The sequence below is a fragment of the Triturus cristatus genome, chromosome 1_1, assembly GCF_964204655.1.
Source record: "Triturus cristatus chromosome 1_1, aTriCri1.1, whole genome shotgun sequence".
In the NCBI taxonomy this organism is placed as follows: Eukaryota; Metazoa; Chordata; class Amphibia; order Caudata; family Salamandridae; genus Triturus; species Triturus cristatus.
This window is the reverse complement of record NC_140579.1, coordinates 59,199,331-59,218,585: the sequence shown is the minus strand read 5'-3', so window position 1 is coordinate 59,218,585 and position 19,255 is coordinate 59,199,331. Positions and strand designations below refer to the sequence as shown.

Here is a 19,255-nt window from a genome sequence, read left to right as displayed (position 1 = left end):
ATGTCAATGTCAATGTCTTTTAGTCATGTTGTATAGCAGCACAGCTGCTGGTCAGCATGGCTGAAAATCCTTGTAAAAAGCGATATGTCGTTGCCAGTGTCAAAAGATTAAAAAGTGCTGCTGTGATAAATTCTTGAATCGCTATGGGGACCCTCAATGGCTCAATCTGGTATCAGAAAACATTGCCTACATCTCTCCAGTTAGTAAACAGACTCTGCTCCTCACAATCTCCCACTTTAAGACCCCATCACTTTTCTGCTTCTGTACACCAAAACTGTCGCTTTCCAGGGTATTTCCTTAGAGTCCAACACTTATAATATTGACAAAAAAAGTAAGTGCCCCAAAAATGCTGGATAATGTGAGTGTGTGGCCTTAGCAGGGAACTACTCAAACTACCAACTGGAAGGATTTGTCCAATTATAAGCTTCATAATAAGGAAATTGGTAGATTTGCTTTCTACAGCCTCATGGTAAGAGACAGAAAAAAGACAAATAGTACAAAACTCTGATGGGAGGCTTAATCAAGCAGCAACCATTTTATGCTGGATTTGTTTTGGATTTCTGCTACGTTTAGTAACCGGCAACAAGCTGTCCTGTCTAACTAACTTGTCTCGTGTCTCCTTCGATTTTGTTTTAAGGCTGATAAATATTAAACATTTTGGGCAGCAACATTATTTGAGGCAGAAACAGAGTTAGTAAGTGAACGGTCTAACCCAAATTCATACCTCGGAAGGCGGGGCTTGCGGTACAGTTGTCATCACACATATTGTGAGGCACAAGTGCACTAAATGCCTGCGGCAGGGGGCATGCAGGTAATGGTGAAATGGGAAAGACAGGTGAAATATAGGACAGAGCAAATATATATATAGGAGAAGAAGACAAGAAGAAATAGGAAGGGCAGACACGATGAGGGAAGTGGCAAAGAGTCGAAATGTAAAGGACAAGCAACCTTGAGACATTGATTTAAAAATTCCTCTCACTTTGAAGTCAGAGAAAGAAATGTAACGAGTAACCCTGGGTGGGTAACTCTGCTCCACCAGCAGAGATTGTGGAGATTTGCCTACTCTGCACTCCGTGGCGAACGTGGAGGTAGGCAAAACTCCACCTCCGTGGCAGAGTAGAGTTAGCCGCTCCCTCCCCCCTTCCAAATGCTTTAAAAAGGTATAAATAAGGCACTTACCTGCATGTCTGCAGCCTCCCGAGCCTCACTGCTCCCCTTCCTGCTCCTCTCGCGTCCTCGACGTCCTTCTTAAAAACACTACGTTGTACCTCTTGCGAGTGTGCATGCGCACCTGCAAGTCTTACAACGTAGTGTTTTTTGTTTTTTTAAGAAGGAATTCGAGGACGAGACAGGAGCAGGAAGGAGAGCGGCGAGGCCCGAGAGGCAGCAGAAAAACAGGTAAGTGCCTTATTTACACCTTTTTAAAGCATTTGGGAGCGGGGAGGGAGCGGAGATGGAGCGGAGCAGAGCTACACAGAGATTTTGCCAAACTCCGTGGAGCTACGCGTAGAGGCACTACGCCAGATCCGCCCAGGGCTAGTAATTTTATCTCAGTCTTTGAATACACAACAAATGTGACAAGATAAGAACAAGATTTACATGCCTGTATACATCAATGGAGCTTGGAGTGTGTGAAAACACAAGCGCTTGTATGAAGTGCTCTTTAACAAAGAAAAAAGTAGTTCCTAAAACAGTTTCTAAAATGGGAACAGTAGATGGATAGTAGTAATTGGTCCATGCTTTCAGGGAGGGCTAAACACAAGAAGAGGCATGACGTATGAATGCCATGGACAAATGGGGAGAAAGAATACGAGAGAGTCAACGAAGCCAGCAAATGGGAAGCCCATGTGAGGGCTGAAGCCCACATATTGAATATCGCAGTCTCTCTGAGACTGTGCTGTCTAGCCAAGACTTAAAAAGATTTACAAGAAAAGCACAAGCTTAAGAAAAATAGAGTAGGTATTATTTTTGAAGCAATTTTATAATATATTATCAATAAGGCAATTAGGCAAGGTGCTCCGTGTGCTAGTGAGACCAAAATGTGCTTGTGCTGAGTGAAAAGTGTGTGTTACAACATTCCAGAAAATAATAATTCAATTTCTTTCTCTTGTACAATCGCTTGGCAGGCCCACCTGTAAAATCTCTCAATATTAATCAGAAAGTGGAGATGAACAAATCCTCCATGTTAAATCCACACTCAGTCGTCCCACAGTGCAGGGCACATGTACATTTTGCCAGTGTTTTCACGTGGTACACGTGTGTGCAGCTTAAGCATTGTAGGTAAGTAGGATCTGCTTTTATGGATATCCCCACTTTATGCCTGGTGCTATGCTTGCAGTTTCTGACTAGTCTGACTGGGATCCTGCTAATCAGGACCCCAGTCTCTGTGCCGTCTCCCCTAAATTGGTATGGTAAGTACTTAGGTACAACCCAGATTGGACACTGGTATACCCTTATCAGTCCCTAGTATATAGTACTGAGGTACCCAGGGCGTAGGTACATCAGGGACCCCCCATGGGCTGAAGCATTTACTATGCCACTCATGAGGGACCACTCAAACTGTGACTACAGGCGTGCCATTGCAGCCTGTGTAAGCTGGTGCTAGCACCACTTACGAAAGATATAGTTTTCCCTATATCTAAGGTCACTGCACGTACAACCTATAAGTCACCCCTAAAGCAGGCCTTTCAATCCTGAAGGCAGGGTGCTCGGTTCTAAGAGTGAGGGTGCCCCTGCATTAGCAGGACACCCCTACAGCCTTCGGAGTCCATTCTCCCAGGCTGTAAGTGCATCAGCCATTACGATATGTAGAGTGGCCATGCGTCATTACGTGATGACCATCTCTAAACTGGCTGTAGCGAACCCTATAATATTTGGTATCAAACATGTTGGAATCGTACCCCCACACTGTAAATGCTGTGGGAGGTATGATTTCATGCACTGTAAAGCTCCTCCGGGAGGCCCTCAGTGCTCCCGGTACCAGTCTTCTAGACCCAGACAGCACAACATGGCAGCTGCCAACCAGAGACACGATTCTGCCCTCCTTCTGCTGAACCAAGCTCAAGCAGGGGAAGGCAGAACAATAGGTATGCTGTCACAGGGAGGTTCCACCACCTCCCAGACAGAGTTTAGTGTATTGGGGCCGGGTGGGAGCGCTTGCCAACGCCACTCAGTCTGCTTGAAGGGCACATTTGGTGCCCTCCTTGCATAGTGCAGTTCAAAGCAGCTCGGGGAACCATTGGCTCCCGCTCTGGCATGAAACTGGACAAAGGACATGAGAGTATCCTCCCCACTGTCCAACCCCTACCCTGGGAAGGAACCCTGAATAATCCTAACCCTTTCCTTAGGGTACATAAGAGCTTACTTGAGGGTGGGTCCCCTGATTAATTGTGGGCCAATATTCATTTCAAGACACCACTTCTTCGACTGTCTGTGCACTCTGGACATCAAGGCTGCAACTGGGAAGACTCCTGCTGCTCCTGATCTCTTGCCGCCCTGCTCGTCTGCTGCAACGTCCGTGCATGTGCTCCATACAGGAACCTTCCAAGGCTTGTGAGCATCCAAAACACCTGAAAGAATACCCCTTGAAGTGAAGGAGTCACTCCCCTGCATCTGCAGACACCGCAACTAAGCTGACCGGCCTGCTGATCCTAAGCTCCTACGGACTCCAAAAGGCTCAGCAACACAGGTGGTAGTTCTTCACATCCCTCAAGGCTTGTCCTGTCCTCTCACCAGGTTTGAGGCCAGAATCCCTCGCCAGAGCCGCAGGAACCAAACCACTGTGCACTGCATTGACTTCCTGTTGCAAAGGCTTAGTGGCTTCTTTCCATCAAGATCTTCAGGCTTGAAGTAGCCCCAATCTCAAGCATCTCCTGTGACCAAGATCTTTGTCCTCACCACATCACATGCACCGTTGGCCTTGATCTGTAGTGAGCTGCTTAAGGTCCTCTTGCAACTCCAGTGCCTTTGGCCTATGGGTCCTGTTGAGGGTCTTCCTTGATTTCTGCAGGCTCTCCTGATTTCTAGGGGCCTGCCCTGACTCCACTGCTTGTGGTGAGTCACCTGGACCTTGCTGGTCTCGACACGGCAGCTTCTTTGCTTTCCACACTGTTTGCAGTTGCCAAGGTTTGTTGGTGTTCTCGACAGACACCGACCCCTCAACTCTCGACATTCGACAGCTCGTGAATGGCTTCTGGTCTTCCACAGTGTCGCCTGGTCCTCACAGCTGCAGCTTCAAGGTCACGATCATCTCTCCTGCAACACGACATCAGTGGCCATTCGTCTTCTGTGCCTCCTGGTCACTCCTGAGTGGCGCAGACCTTGTCCCCTCTGCTTGCAAGTACTTCACATCCTGAATCCACCTTTGTGTTCCACTGGACAATTTCACCTTCTCCAGCAACGGCATCTTCCTGTAGTCCTCCGTTGAGTTCGATGGCGGTTTGCGACGCCACTTCCCACTTATGCACCCGGCTTCCCTGTTGTAGGTATCCTAGTTCGAAGGGTATCCATGGATGGGGAGGCTCCCCAACCTTATGTCTTCCACAGGGTTTCCTCAGGGTCCACTGGGAAGGGTCCTTCTTCTTTAAAATTGCAACCGCAAATAACCCGTTGACATGCATTGAACCTGCGGTCGTGTTCCCACTCTGCACACGGCCTCGGTGGGGTACCTAGTTTCTTACCTTGGGTGGTTCCTTGGGTACCCAGCACTTCTACATCTTTTGGGTATAGTCTTGACTCGAGTAGTGGTTCGCATACCACTATTTTAGTATATGGGTTGTTCTACCCTGGTGACCACTGTATATTTTGTGCTTCTTACCTGTTTCTATTGAAAAGTTTTGTGCGCATTGTGTACATCTCTGTCTAGAAGATATCTGTATGTGTTAGTGAGTGTCTTATAGTAAATACATATTTTTATAAATACACTCTGTGGTTCTTTTTCACTCAATCTATACCTATAAGTTTATGTTCTTGTAAAACAAGCTGCTTTACACTCTTTCTGGACTAAGCCTGAAGGCTGCTCTACACAGCTACCACTTAGAGAGCTTTTTAAGGTTGTCTAAGACCACTAAAATCACCATAAGGGTTGCCTGGATTGGTGCATCATAAACCAAACCAGCTTCTCACAAGCATCTATTCTACAGGTAGAGAAAGCAAAGTGAATAAGGGGTAGTGGGGCATGGCTTACACACAAAAAGACCGACACTTTGGTCCTATGAAATGAACTGGCATTGAATATTTGTTTCTGCAAGTAATGTAAATTTAGCCATGTTTGCCACAGAAAACGTGCATGTCGCAAATTGTCTAAGTTGAAGAATGTGAAGGTTTTCCACAAAATATAGAAACTGTGCTTCTTTTTCACAGACTCATCGTTTTGTAGACACATACCCATAAAAAAATACATACTTTCTGCAAAAAAACGAGATTGCCCATTTTTGAGGGAAATGCACTGAACAAACGTACATTCGTGAAAATGAAACAATACACAAGGGTTTTCTGCAACTAAACGATTGTAAATATGAAGAAAGCAGCTTCAGGATGGGTTGGAGCAGGCTAACCCAGCGCCCATTTTGAAACTGAGAGTTTGTGTTTGCAATCGCTCGGCTGTTTTACAGTACTGGGATTGCAGCCTTTTGAAGTGCACATTTCGGATTGGCCGGCTGTATAAAGCCAGCAAATGTGTCATGCGCACGCTTGCGCGACTGGCGGTACACAGAATAATACAATGGTAACAATTATTGTATTATTCTGTGTGTACCTTCTGTGCTCGCTGCAGGGGGGGGTGACGCTCTTCTGCCTTAACCCCTTCCCTGCGGGGGTAATTCCCCCGCGGTGCGGGGGGGGCCGGGGTGCCGCTGCGCTCGTGACGAGCTCAGCTCGTCACGACTCACAGTGGAGCTGTGCTCATGACGAGCTGAGCTCATCACGACCCCGCACACTGATTAATTCTCCCACACAGGCGGGGAATTAGTCGCGCGTGGGCGGGCCGCAGCAGTTATGACGAGCTGAGCTCGTCATGAGCACAGCTCCACTGTGAATCATGACGAGCTGAGCTCGTCATGAACACGGAACGGTTTAACGGAGGAGCCGCTGTTGACGTGGCGTGCAGGAGCCATGTACTGTTTTGTTTGGCTTGATCTACACCTTAAAGGTTCTCACAAAGGAATGTATAACACAAAATCTCACTCACTTTAAAGATGCCTGTACCAAAGTGTTTTAGGCAGAACAGGTTCTATTGTTTGAAGGATTACATGAAAGGAATGTCAGTAACATAAAGCGCCGTAACAATGCTGCAAAAAGAACAATTCTGTGTGCAAACATTTCTGTTTTTCTGCTGCCAAATTTGGTAGTCCATGGCGCAATACCCTGGGAGGACTGAGCTCTATTGTAACATGCTTTAAATTGGGAACTCATAGAATGAGTGCAAAGACTACACAATCAGACAACCAGAAAGCACTCCTTTTCATACCCATCATGTGAACAGTCTTTTCAATGGTGCACAAAGTGTACAAGCTGCCATTGATTTCGGAATACACGAATGGGCCCCCACCTCAAAATACTGGACTCTACGGGGCATATTTACAAGGGCCATATCTCCGCTTTTTTGGCTTTTAAAGCCAAAAAAGCGGAGATAAAAATATCACCCTATTTACAAGAGGGTGCTAACATGCTTTAGCGCAGGTTAGCACCCTTTTACCCGCCGCCTCCCTTTGCATCTCTAATGAGATGCAAAGTGGGCGTCACTAGGCAGTACAACCTTGTAAATATCGCTGATGTACACATCGCGATATTTACAATGCTGCCCACGCATTTTAGCAGACGTTAGTTTTTGGAGAAAACAGCCGTTTTCTCCAAAAACTAACGTCTGCTAAAATGCAGACTTAGCTATACTTGCCATTGGGGGTGGATTATGCTGATACGACCACAGGGTCGTATCAGCAAGGTTATCGCCGTTTTCCATGGAACATCGCTGGAAAACCAGCGATGTTCCATGGAAAACATCGCTATCGCTGGGAAATTATCGCCATTGCGCTATGCGTTGTTAATACAACGCTAGCATGGCGATAATTTCCTGCGATAGCCAGCGATAAAAAATTCTGGCTTAGAGCGGCCAGCGATAATCATTGCTGCCGCTTTTTAATATGCCCCTATTTTCCTAGTCTCTTGCACATTTCTACTGCAATAACATAGCTCGCTGAAGTGACTGAAAGTCGAGTGCAGCACTGCACAGAACTCTGGAATAAATACATATATGGTGCTCTATATAGATGCATCGGCAAATTCCCAAGTGCTCCCAGTTTTTGCCGCATAATGGATCTGAGATACACGGTGAAGTGCACTGGCCACGATCACACATGTTGTCAAGTGAACAGGGAGCCAGGACTCCTGGATCCAAAGATGGCAGATTTGCCTCTGTGGTGATAAATGCCAGCCATGCACATGGCCCACCTTTCTTGCTCCTAAAGCAGGCATACACAGGCAGGCACAGAAGCCAGGCCTCCAAGGCATACAACGGCAGGCACAGAAGCCAGGCCTCCAAGGCATACACAGGCAGGCACAGAATCCAGGCCTCCAAGGCATACAACGGCAGGCACAGAAGCCAGGCCTCCAAGGCATACACAGGCAGGCACAGAAGCCCGGCCTCCAAGGCATACACAGGCAGGCACAGAGGCCAGGCCTCCAAGGCATACACAGGCAGGCACAGAAGCCAGGCCTCCAAGGCATACACAGGCAGGCACAGAAGCCTGGCCTCCAAGGCATACACAGGCAGGCACAGAAGCCAGGCCTCCAAGGCATACACAGGCAGGCACAGAAGCCCGGCCTCCAAGGCATACACAGGCAGGCACAGAAGCCCGGCCTCCAAGGCATACACAGGCAGGCACAGAAGCCAGGCCTCCATGTTGACCCTTCACAGGGAGAGCATGATTGCTCCTTTCAGCTTTAAACAAATATTCCTGCCAAAAGACCCAGGCTTCTGGCTCCTTGGCATTTCCTTTTGTAGATGCAGTGGTGTGGCTTAGCTGCAAATATTTCCGGATGTTTAAAAATACAAGCAGCCTCCGACAATGCTCATCGTGTATTGATTTCAGACTACCGGGGGCCCTGGGCTGCAGGACGCACTCCCATACAAGGAGGGCGGCCCTGTCACCTTCTCTGAAATGCAGACACAAGAGGCACAGTTATCGTGCCATTATTTAAATTGACTTCATAAATCTGCTTCAAAATAATTCACCTGAATCTATAAGCGCTTCTATTGTATGCTGATGGCAAATTCTTCAATGTGCTCAGGGTCACACCGTGATCGAAGTACTGCTGCTGAGATTGCTGAGCTTCCATTTAATAATGAGCCACCACAGGACGAGGCTGAGTTTCAAATGGCTGCAACCAATCTTCTTTAATCTTATCTCACAATTTAAAAGTGGGAGGCTGATTTATACATCAGTTCAATGGATTTAGGGGTTTGGGCAACCCTAACAATAACTAGATCATTGGGGTTTTGGGAGGTCACTGAAGACAGTGAAGGGGCTGAGGGCCAATATGACCTTTTGCTCCAACATCTCAATGCTTGGCTTTCCGTTTCTCCCCTAAAAAGTTAGAACAATCCACCTTCAGCGGGTGGAATGTTCTGTTAGCATTATAAGCCTTCTGCCTTAGGTTGCACCGCCATTGTATGAATCCTCAGCCACTGTAGGCCTGTAACTCGGTAGCAGGCCTTTAACGACCAGTATAGCCCTTGGCAGCAGCCCTCCATGTATAGTACAGGCAGTGGGGGATGGGTAGCTAAATGTTGGCATGATAAATTAGTTTATATCTGACATATATTGTGCCAAGTGAGTGTTGTCATTGAGTCTGACCATCTCTGAAGGAATTTGGGGAGAACATTATATTTGGGTCCACAAGAAAAGTGTGTGCGCTCTCTCGGGGCTGTTAGCCAGGCTGCGTATCTTTCCGTCCACCCCGTGACGCAGCCTCCTGGTCCTCAGCCTTCCAGGAGTTTTTCCTGTGCCTGGAATGGTCAGTCCAAGCCCTAATTACAACACATTACTTATTATTTATCAAAGTATCTAACTGTTAGTAGTGCTGCCCTAAGCCGACAGCACCTTGCATTATGAGCCTTGCACACAGGTACATATTATCATCTCACACCGTATGCAGAGAATGCACAATTATGTTATTTATTAATAGGTACTGACATACAACCTGGCTGTTCTCGTTTCTGATTGACAGTCTTTGGGGCAGATTAACAAGCCCCTTGCCACACATTTGCGCCGCAGTTGCGTCACTCCTGGGACGCAGCGGCGTCGTTAACAATGCGCCACATTGCAACATATTTACAACATGACGCATCTAGGAGATGCGTCACATAGTAAAGCCCTGCACTACATTATACCTGCATCAGGTGTAATGGCACGCAGAAAAGCCTCGTAAAAGTGAAGCAGTGAAATCTACAAGATTTCACTGAGTCACTTTTATGACGCCACTGCGTCGAAACCTGAAGCAGGCGTAAGGAGTGACGCAGCATGTTAGGAATAGGCCGCCCCTGAGCACTGCTAGAGTTGCGTCACGCTTGCGACACGACTTCAGCAATGCGCTGCCCTTACGATAAAAGATGCAACACGCATCTGTTTATCCTTACGCCACGGTGCGCCGCGTTGTAAATGCAACGCATTCCTGGTGGTGCAAGGGTATTTTTGTGTGTCGTATCTTTACTGGCGCATCCCTGCTAATATGCACAGATGCACCAGTCCTTGTAAATCTGCCCCTTTGTCCTTAGCTAGACCTTTGGCCGCCCATGGCAGCCCCGGTGTTGTACTGGCAGATTACTGAGACAGCCGCAGGTACGAGTGGGGGCATGGGGGAGTCCGCCCCCCCTTTATACACCACTGCAAAAGGCCCCTGCCATCAATCAGTTCCACAGACAATGCAAAGGAAAACTTCACTAATTAACACCCTATACTTTAAGACTTATAAATCAGTATGCCATTTATTTCCTTCTGGGAACAAATATTCTTGAATAGAATAGGATTCAAAGCAACTGTACTTATGTGCTCTCTTTGCCCCACAAGTGGAGGAAAGTACAGCCTTAGGGACTCTTCAGAGGTTGGCAGGTGGCCTGACGTCCGTCCACCATTGTGGCGGAGAGCATTACCTCCATTACCCTTGCATACTGTTGCCCACAACATTTAGAGATCTCTCCTGGCTTGGCAGAGATCTCTGTGCCTTCCAAGGAGGCTTCTCTGAAGGCACTGAAAGTTTGATGAGTGGCCACCTTGTCTCATGCGGCTATTCAGTAAACATTTTTTTTTTACAAAACCAAGCTCGCAAAGTGGGTCTTTGTTTTTGGGAAACAAAAGTCTGATGAGCCTGACACCCCGGGAATTTTCTCCCAGGTTGTGGGGGTCATTTTCTTTTCTTCTGTTTGGGAATGCTGGGCTTTCCCTGGTGGTCTTGAACGGAAAAATATACATTGGATTGTCTGCTATAAATAGGGTGGATGGTCTGATGAACTTGAGACCCCCAAGTCTGTTGGGCCGTCGATGTGAGGTTTCTGCTGGCGAAGCCAGCTGGTTCACCACCAGCAGAAGCATGGTGATCTGCCCAACTCTAAGTAGAGCAGACAGACTGTCTCTATTGCCAACATGGTACTCTGCCCTAAGTCATCAGAACTCATCAATGATGGCAAATAGTCTCTCATTGTCTTCATCACAGGGTTTGATATTTCAAAAGTAAACAATGTCCAAAGCCGAATTTGTGATGTTACAATGCGTGCCATTACATCGCATGCCGTTGCAACGCCAACCTGTACCCCGACTTTCTGTCGGGGGTGCGCTGGAAGTTGGAATAGATTCATTTTCTATTCCAACTCCAGTGTGTGCAACAGTAGGGAAGGTGTTGGTGTTAAATCCAACCCCTTCTACCCACTGCAGCACACCTTTTTCATTGCAACGGCATGCGATGTAATGGCATGCGTTGTAACCGTTGCGTAGTAAAGGCTTTTTCCCTCCAAAGCCTGATCTTCTTCCAATGTCTATTCTAGACAAACACCTCTCTCTTCTACCTTCCCTGTTTGACCTCTACCAACCAAGGACCTGATTTTGAGTTTGGAAGACAAAATTTACTCTGTCAGGGTGATGGAGGAAAGGACCTGTCGCCCCGAGGGAGTACCTGCCAGACACATTTTGAGATGTACGCCGGCCCAGCAGACATCGCGTGCATTTACAGGAACTGTTGTGACAGCAGTTCCTGTAAATGCATTGAAAGTTTGACGAGGTTGTACGTCAAAATTTCGATTTTTTTCATTTTCAAAAAGAAGTTTTGTTAGCAGAATTTTCATTTTGAAAATTAAAAGAAACAATGCCGCCTCACCATGGGAGATTTCTCCCATGGCATGGGGTCGTTCTGTAGTTTTCACTGCTCGGACAATAAAAACTTGCCATGTGTTCACCCATTCCAAATAGGGTGGGGAACACACGGCCAAACCTTACTCCATCTGTCTGTCAGATCTCTATGTAGGCGACGGAGACAGAGTATTCTCCATTGTCTACATAATCAAGTTCCTCCTGACCAGCCGCGGTCCAGGCAGGTAACAGTGGTGGGGCCGTGTAAGGCGCAATTTCAAGGGACGATGCCGAGAAAAAATGTATTATTTATTTAATTTTCTCTCTGCAGCGTCCCTCAAAATCCCCCCTTTACCCGGCCCATCGCACCACTGCTGTTACCTGCATGGACCGCGGCTGCTCCTGACCCTAAATGATTTGTGCAGAACTTTGCTTTGGTGGAGAGGGCACTCAGTCACATTGGGATGGAGCATCCTCTCTGCCAAAGTTTAAGTCAGGCTCTAAGTCGTCATTTCTTCATTCCGTGAGGCCTTTTCCTTGGCTCCTAGGGCAATGAGTAGTTACAGGCAGTATCTTGTGTGTGTGTACAATGTTGCTTACCATCAGTGCCATAGAGCCAACAATACTGCTGCAGAACAGCTGTATTGCTACCCTTTTCATGATGGACTCTTTTGAAGTAGCAAATTCGAGCAATGAAAGCATATTCTAGGAAGGGGTAGGGGCTAGAAAATCAACTACAGCAAGGCTGTCTGGCTCGCGCTATCCCCTTTCCCTGATCCCACACATCTCCCACTTAAGCCTCCCCTCCTCCTACATAGCAACAGCCACTCACTTTAGATTCCCAGCACACTGAGAGACTGGGGCTAAATAGCACCCCTTCTCCACATGCTTTTCTCTCCAGTGACTGCACCCATCCAACCACCTATTCTCACCTATTCCCCAGATCCTCCTCCTAACCTCCCTACTCTCACCCTACTTACTATTCTTCATTTCTGTTTCCATCTTTCACCCCACCCTGTCACTACTGGCACAGGGAAACTGCCTCCTCCCTCCCACAACCTCCTGAACCCCATTGCTTCTTTACAAAGCCTTTTGGAGGGTGACTGCCAACATTCCTGAACCTTTGTCAAGGCCCCTTTCCTGGTGTCCCTACAACCCCTACCCTTTCCCTGCCCCTCATCCAAAGCACTTCTGTCCTGCAACCTCACCAGTGTAACATGAACAAGAATCAGATGAACATCTTGGACCATGCATGTCCCTTTTTAAAAGAAATATAACTAAAAACAGATACTATACACGATGCATCTTAAAGGTAACTATATATAGGTAAGTTTAGATTTACTATCGACATACATATATTGTGAAGAACAGTATACATATATACACACATATGTGCGTGTGTGTAGATTCAAGTGTAGCAAACTTTAGGGGCCGTGCGAAGATTGCCATGGTGGACCAGAGGATCCAGTGAATGCCAAAAACAAAACCCTTACATTTATTGTTTAAATCACAGAGGGTGACCCTTTATGACCCCCCCCCCCCCAACCCATCCAATGTGTCAGAGTACCTCCACCCGGCCCCCTTGCACCATAATTATCTTATTTGTTGAGTACATGGGGACTGAGTCCCCGAGTCCAAAGATGGCGGACGCAACTTGAACTTAAAGTTGTGGCCAGCCAATCCGAGTCCATGGTTTGGCTATCCACTACATAAAATATCTATAGGTTTTTTTAACCTACATTGCTCAGAAACTACTGAATGGATTAACACCAAATCACAAAATGCTCATTTTCTGCACCTAGATCCAACTTTCCACCAAATTTGGTGTAAATCCGTTCAGAGGGTTTGGCTGTATTTGTGTCTACATTTCCAAACGGAAAATGTGTTTTGGGACTCCTCCTTCTTTTCATCCCCCGCTTGATGAAACTTTTCAGTTTGGAGCTGAGGTGAAAGAACATTTTTATTGGAAAGTTTTGTAAAAATTCCTCAAATGGCACCAACGTTATTAGGAAAACAGAAATGCTCTTCCTATCGAAATACAATCCTAACTAACAATATTATGGATTTTGGTGGATATCTGGTCACAATATTTGTTGTTGACCTTCGATTTCTGGCCCCTATACAACCCCATTCAAACTATTAGCACTCAACAAAACAAAATCAGTGGTAGTGTTCAGGGTACCAAAGGAGGAGGCGACTGGTAACTGGGCCTCATCGGTGAGGTGTATCTTGAGTCCTATCTCACATGGAACTCAGACCCGTGGCTGGGTATACCTATCCTACCAGACATCATAGCGTTTTGAGTTCTAAGGCACAGTGAGCCAAGACTCATTTGCATAAGGTTGGTGCCTGTTTGTAATGGCACAGCAGAGCTGAAAAAACAATGGATATAAATGCAGTCCAGAGAAATTTCTGGCAGCTGAGATTATCTGAAGCATTTCACCCATCATTCTGTGCTGAGACTTCCCAAGTAGGGGGTTGTGCCCAGATGTCTGTCCCAAAGTCTTCCAACCATCGCTTTTTGTAAGGTTTAAGAGAGTTTGCGCCCAGCTCGAAGGTATATTTCAGAGATTTTTCTGGACCAGGAGGGTTAAATTTGCTGTTCTCCAAAAAAACACAAATCCTTTGTAGATGGCATTAGAAGGGCTGTGCTACACTGGCCGGCCTCTCTACTCTGTTTCCATTGGTGTATGGTCCACTGAGCAGAAGTGCCTGAGGGTGGAGCCAGCAGCAGCTCCATCATCGGGAACGCCGCATTGCCAAGCTCTAGATGAGGTGGGGATATGAAGAGGAAGGCAGACCCCCTTCTTTAATTAAGGCTCCTAGTTCACCGAGAGATGTCTGCATGAATGAGTGAGTCAGTGCTTAATTTGAGCCAGCGGTTGCAGGTGAGAGCCAGGGGCACCTATTTCTGGGGACCGGGACTTATTTTTCCACAACAGAGTTTCGTCCAGAAAAACACAAAAGGGGGAAAGAGGGAGGAAGAGAACACCTAGAAAATAATGACACATGGAGAATGCAGGGATCAACAACAAGCAAGAGTTAGAGAAGGAGATAGGAAGTGTCTGGTGGTGGATTAAAGATGACTAAGATGGAAGCAACAGAATGCATCCTTGGTATTCGGCACGCTGGCATTCAAAAGCGCAGGCCGCGGGCTTCTTTGCAAAACCTTGGGACCCAGCGCTTATTCTTTTACACATTGAGCACTGGTGTGAGTGTATATCAAGGTGGATATCATTGTATGTCCATGGGTTTGGTCATGCATGTTCACATCATTTCGCACAAACGTGTGTTGATAAGTCCATCATCCCCTTTGGTGTCGATAAGTTTCCGCCTGCACCTAAGTGTCTTTAGTAGTCAACATGAGTCATTATGGCCGATTTAATGAGATATTGACGTTGACCTCAAGGTAGGCTCAAAATATCTACATGATGGACTGTTCTAAAATTCCGGAAAGCAAACAAGAAGTCAGATGGTGAATCAGGGTTTGTAACTTTGTGTCACAAGACAGAACATCTCCTCTTCTCTAGGCTTGGCAGCAAGAGTGAAGTCTCAAATTGCATCTTTTGTTCTTGTTTTCCAGGAACCTCTAACTCTTTTTTGACACAAGACATGAAGTTCGAGCCTTTCAACATCCCTTGGCAACCAGAAGTGCAGATTCAAAGGCCAAAGATTGTCCGACAAGTGGTGGAAACGGAAAACCAGGCTGCCTATCGTCTGAATGACAAAATGCCCCGCTACGTCCACTTCGCCAGCAACCAGACCAACAAGTGGGGTCACCCGCGCTCCTACCGGATCCAGATTGTCAGCTTCGCCGGGGAGTACCTGCCGGAAACGAGTCCGGTCGAGAATTCAATGAACTGGGCAAGGTAGGTGTCTGCATTCGCCTATGGGCTGTATGATGCTATATCGACGTCACCAATATCAGCCTGCAAAAATATCTCACTGCCACATCGCCTATCTGTGCATGGTTGAGTTAGGCATACATCTACTACTACTTACCTCTTGATGTAGTGGTTAGGTCGGTGTTGTGGATGCAATATTTATGCCAAGCAATGTAACGCATGTGGTAAAAGAGGAGAGGGCCCGTTTTTGTGGTCATTCATTCATCTATGCAAGAATAGCTCTCTTGCCGATTTGCAGTCACCATAGACCGCTTTTATGTGAAAGGAGAGGTGACATGTTGTCTAAAGAGAAGTAATCCAGCGCCAGGACACCTTCGGGTAATCGTGTGCTTTAGAAATCGCCTTAACATTAACATGTTGGTGTGAGGTCCCTTCCCTTTCTGCTTTTTTTTTGTTGCAGTTTTATGTAGCGCAAACTCGCCCCAAGTGTATGAAAGCGCTTTACATGAGCGCCAGTTGCATTACAGACTGACCCATTGTTTAGATCCGCTGCGTTCCGAGACAGGAACAGTTCACAGACTCTAGATGTCATGGGCACAATTAAATGTTTGGGTCGTACCAATGCCCTGAGAAGGTCTGCATTCGCCACTCTCAGTGGCAGCTTTGTATCTCCTGCAGCCCTCTCCAGATTGTACTGTCGGTCTTCAAATACCATTTTGGGGGTTCAGGACATAGATCGGTTGTAGGAAAAAGGGGGTGGTGATGGACAGAGTTTCTGAATGATGCAGAATACTCTTACCAAGTCAAGAGATCATGGTTTTAATCCATCACCGTTTTTTAGCTCACTGCACCATCCCAGCTCAGAACCTGGCTACATGCAAAGTAGTCTGTACCTGTCCCAGTGCATGATGGGAACAGGGCAAACCAAACTACCAAGCCAATTCTTATACTGGGAAGGAAACAAGCTTCGGGGTTTTTTTTTCGGTTTCTGGCATCACAGCCTTCGTCGGCCCGGCTTGCCTGAATCCTGATGGTGCAATGAGCAAGGGACTCACGTCTGAGCATACCCTCCCACACTGAGTGTGGATAAAATCGATTTGGGAAAAAGGGGGTGGTGATGGACAGAGTTTCTGAATGATGCAGAATACTCTTACCAAGTCAAGAGATCATGGTTTTAATCCATCACTGTTTTTTAGCTCACTGCACCATCCCAGCTCAGAACCTGGCTACATGCAAATTAGTCTGTACCTGTCCCAGTGCATGATGGAAACAGGGCAAACCAAACTACCAAGCCAATTCTTATACTGGGAAGGAAACAAGCTTCCGGTGTGGGAGGGTATGCTCAGACGTGAGTCCCTTGCTCATTGCACCATCAGGATTCAGGCAAGCCGGGCCGACGAAGGCTGTGATGCCAGAAACCGGTCCCCGGAAGCTTGTTTCCTTCCCAGTATAAGAATTGGCTTGGTAGTTTGGATTCAGATGTGCTCAAGGGAGATTTGAAATACATCAGTGGCAATGTTGAAAGCACATCGGGCCAGGATCATCAAAAATAATAGAATAAAAATGCATCTTTAGAGGACGTTTGGGACGGTCCCTCGAGGAAGTAACCTCAAAGTGTTATGTTCTTAAAAGGCAGTTCTAGCCACAATCAAACAGTCATCATACTAACAATCAGGAAACAGGGCAAATACTTCACAAGTAGAAGCAACCGCTCTCTGTTGTTACTATTCTCAGAGGGTGAGTTCTGGTACATTAAACACTTGCTGGATTTTAAGGGTTGTGTTTTGTGTACTTTCAATTTTACCTGGGCTGTTTGCAATATATAGTTTGTCCAGCCGAGCAAGGCTAGCCTCGAGCCTGGCTCGATTATAATGCCTGCCTCTTGCATCCCGTCACCATGGAGACTGGCATGTGGAAAACAGAAGCAGGCGTTGACCTTTTCCCTTCCTACTGCCGTGTTTTTTAAAATAAAAAACTGCTACGCACAGGACGAATGAAATGATTAATGAACACAAACATAAAGACCAGAAGGATGGTTTTTATTTTGATTTTTTTTCCTGAAGTTTAAACACTCCAAGAGTAATACTATTTTCTATGTAGAGGATTAAAAAATAGAGAAACATGTTTTAAATGCACTTATACAAAATATATCCGAGTGTGTAAATGTACACCTTCTGCATTTACGCATGCATAAACATTAATGCATGGGAGTATTCCTGAAAAGCACTTTCCAACTCTCCCAGGAGTACTCCTGGAATCCACTGTTAATTAGGAAACAAAAAACTACTCAAAAGTAGGCAGGATAATTAATGATATCTGTCTGAGAATGTCCCAGTAATCTTTTATTTACGAAAGCTCTTCTAACCCTGTGAATTTAACTCTTCAAAAAACTAACAATTCACTGGAAAGGAGACAAAAAATCCACAAAGGACGAATTTGTTTGTTTAAAAGCAATCAGCAATGTACTCTGCGATGTTTACTTTGGTGGGCTCCATTAAACTGTAAAACAACGTTCTCATGTGGTCTCCGCTTAAGTATGTGGTTTATTTATTTATTTGTTTTAATTAGAGGAGGCTTTGAGTTAAGTGAAAATGCGGCCCCCGGGGGAAGAAAGGTCAGCGGACTAGTCTTCCCCCGGGGATTTCGCGCAAGGGAGGGACAGGGTATGGAAGGGGTGGGATAAGGGGTGGGGTCGTTAGGAGGATAAAGGGGGCTGGAAGAGGAAGTCCTTCCTCTTCCTTTCCCCAGCGCCTCAGGGTGGGTTAGTTAGGTTGTTTGGAAGGGTTTCGGGATCTGCGTTGGTTTTTCTGTCGGGGCCTGCAGGCGGCGGAGCGGCGGACACGAGGCGGCCCAGTCTGGCGACGGGTGGCGGCCTGGGAGCGGTGCACGCATCGGTGGAGGCGGGGATCTTGGCGGCGCGGAGGCGGTTGATCGGCGATGGAGGTAGGCGAGGGGCAGAGGCCAGATAACGCTGCGGTGCGCGCAGCGCTGCAGCTCCTCGGCCGCGCGGGGACAGCGGATCTCCTGCGGCTGGGGGTTTTAGACCAGGCATGGGTGGGGATGACCCGGACACCGCGCTCGGCTTCCGCGGGGGTGGCGGCGGCAGTGGCAGCATGTATGGAGGAACCGCCTCCAAAAAAGCATGCGGTGACCGCGCGGGGGGGGGGGCCAGGAGAGGGGGACACGGGGGGAAGCGTGGGGGTCGGCGTATGAGCCCCCCTGCGCTGGGGGCCACAGGAGTTTGCGGGGTGGGGGGGGGTCAGGGGGGGTTGGGGGGCCAGGTGATTCTGGTGCAGGAGGTCCCACGGGGGCGATCATGGGAGGGGTGCAGGCGGAGCGGGGGGGGACGTGGCACTTGGGCGGGGGAGGGGCGGGGGCCTGGTTGAGTACAGTGAGGACAGCGACCCGGGGGAGGAGAGTGAGGAGCCGGTGGGGGAGGATTTTGCGCTGTATCTCTCTGGTAGTGAGTCGGCAGGGGGGAGGGGGTGGGTGGGGGGAATTGCCCCCGGAGTCCAGGGTGGGGGCAAGGGGAAGGGTGGGGGGCGGGGGGGCAAAAGCAAGGGCCCGGCAAAGGCGGCGGAGGGGTCTGGGGGGGGCGTGGGCAGGGGCGATGTCCGGTGGGACGACCGGTGGGAGGGGATGTCGTTGGAGGAGCGCATCCGGGAACAGCGTCGGTTGATTGAGGAGACGGAGCGTAAGTGGGGGGAGATGTGCGAGGCCAGGGAGAGGGCAGCGGGGGGGGGTGGCGCCGGGGGGGTGCGGTCCGAGGGTGGGGCGGCGGCACGCGGGGGAAGTGCGGGGCGGGCGGCGGGGCACGGCTGGTGGGTATGGGTGGATGAGTCAGGGACTGACTTGACATTTCAGAGACCTGGTGGCGCTGGGGCCCCTTCGGACTATGTCGGTCCCGCGCGCGGGGGGGGGCATTCAAGCCAGCGCAGTTTGCTGGTAGAGGCCAGGGGTCCGCGGCGGCCTGCACTCCGTCGCGGGAGCGGGCATCGTCGGCGCCGGAGTATGGTTTGTGCAGGGTGCGCATGGCAAGGGTGTGAAGCGAGTGGTGCGTGAGGTGCGGACGGA

At 48.1% G+C, this 19,255-nt stretch overlaps 1 protein-coding gene across 1 annotated transcript in view; it reads left to right on the top strand.

The window, feature by feature from the left end:
• LOC146869394 (amine oxidase [copper-containing] 3-like) overlaps positions 1–15,209 on the top strand; it is a 46,353-nt gene extending 31,144 nt beyond the window's left edge. The window contains exon 2 of the mRNA XM_085599717.1: positions 14,920–15,209. Coding sequence (XP_085455843.1) covers positions 14,920–15,209 — 290 coding nt within the window. The remainder of the gene's footprint in view (positions 1–14,919) is intronic.
• Positions 15,210–19,255: the final 4,046 nt, after the last annotated feature.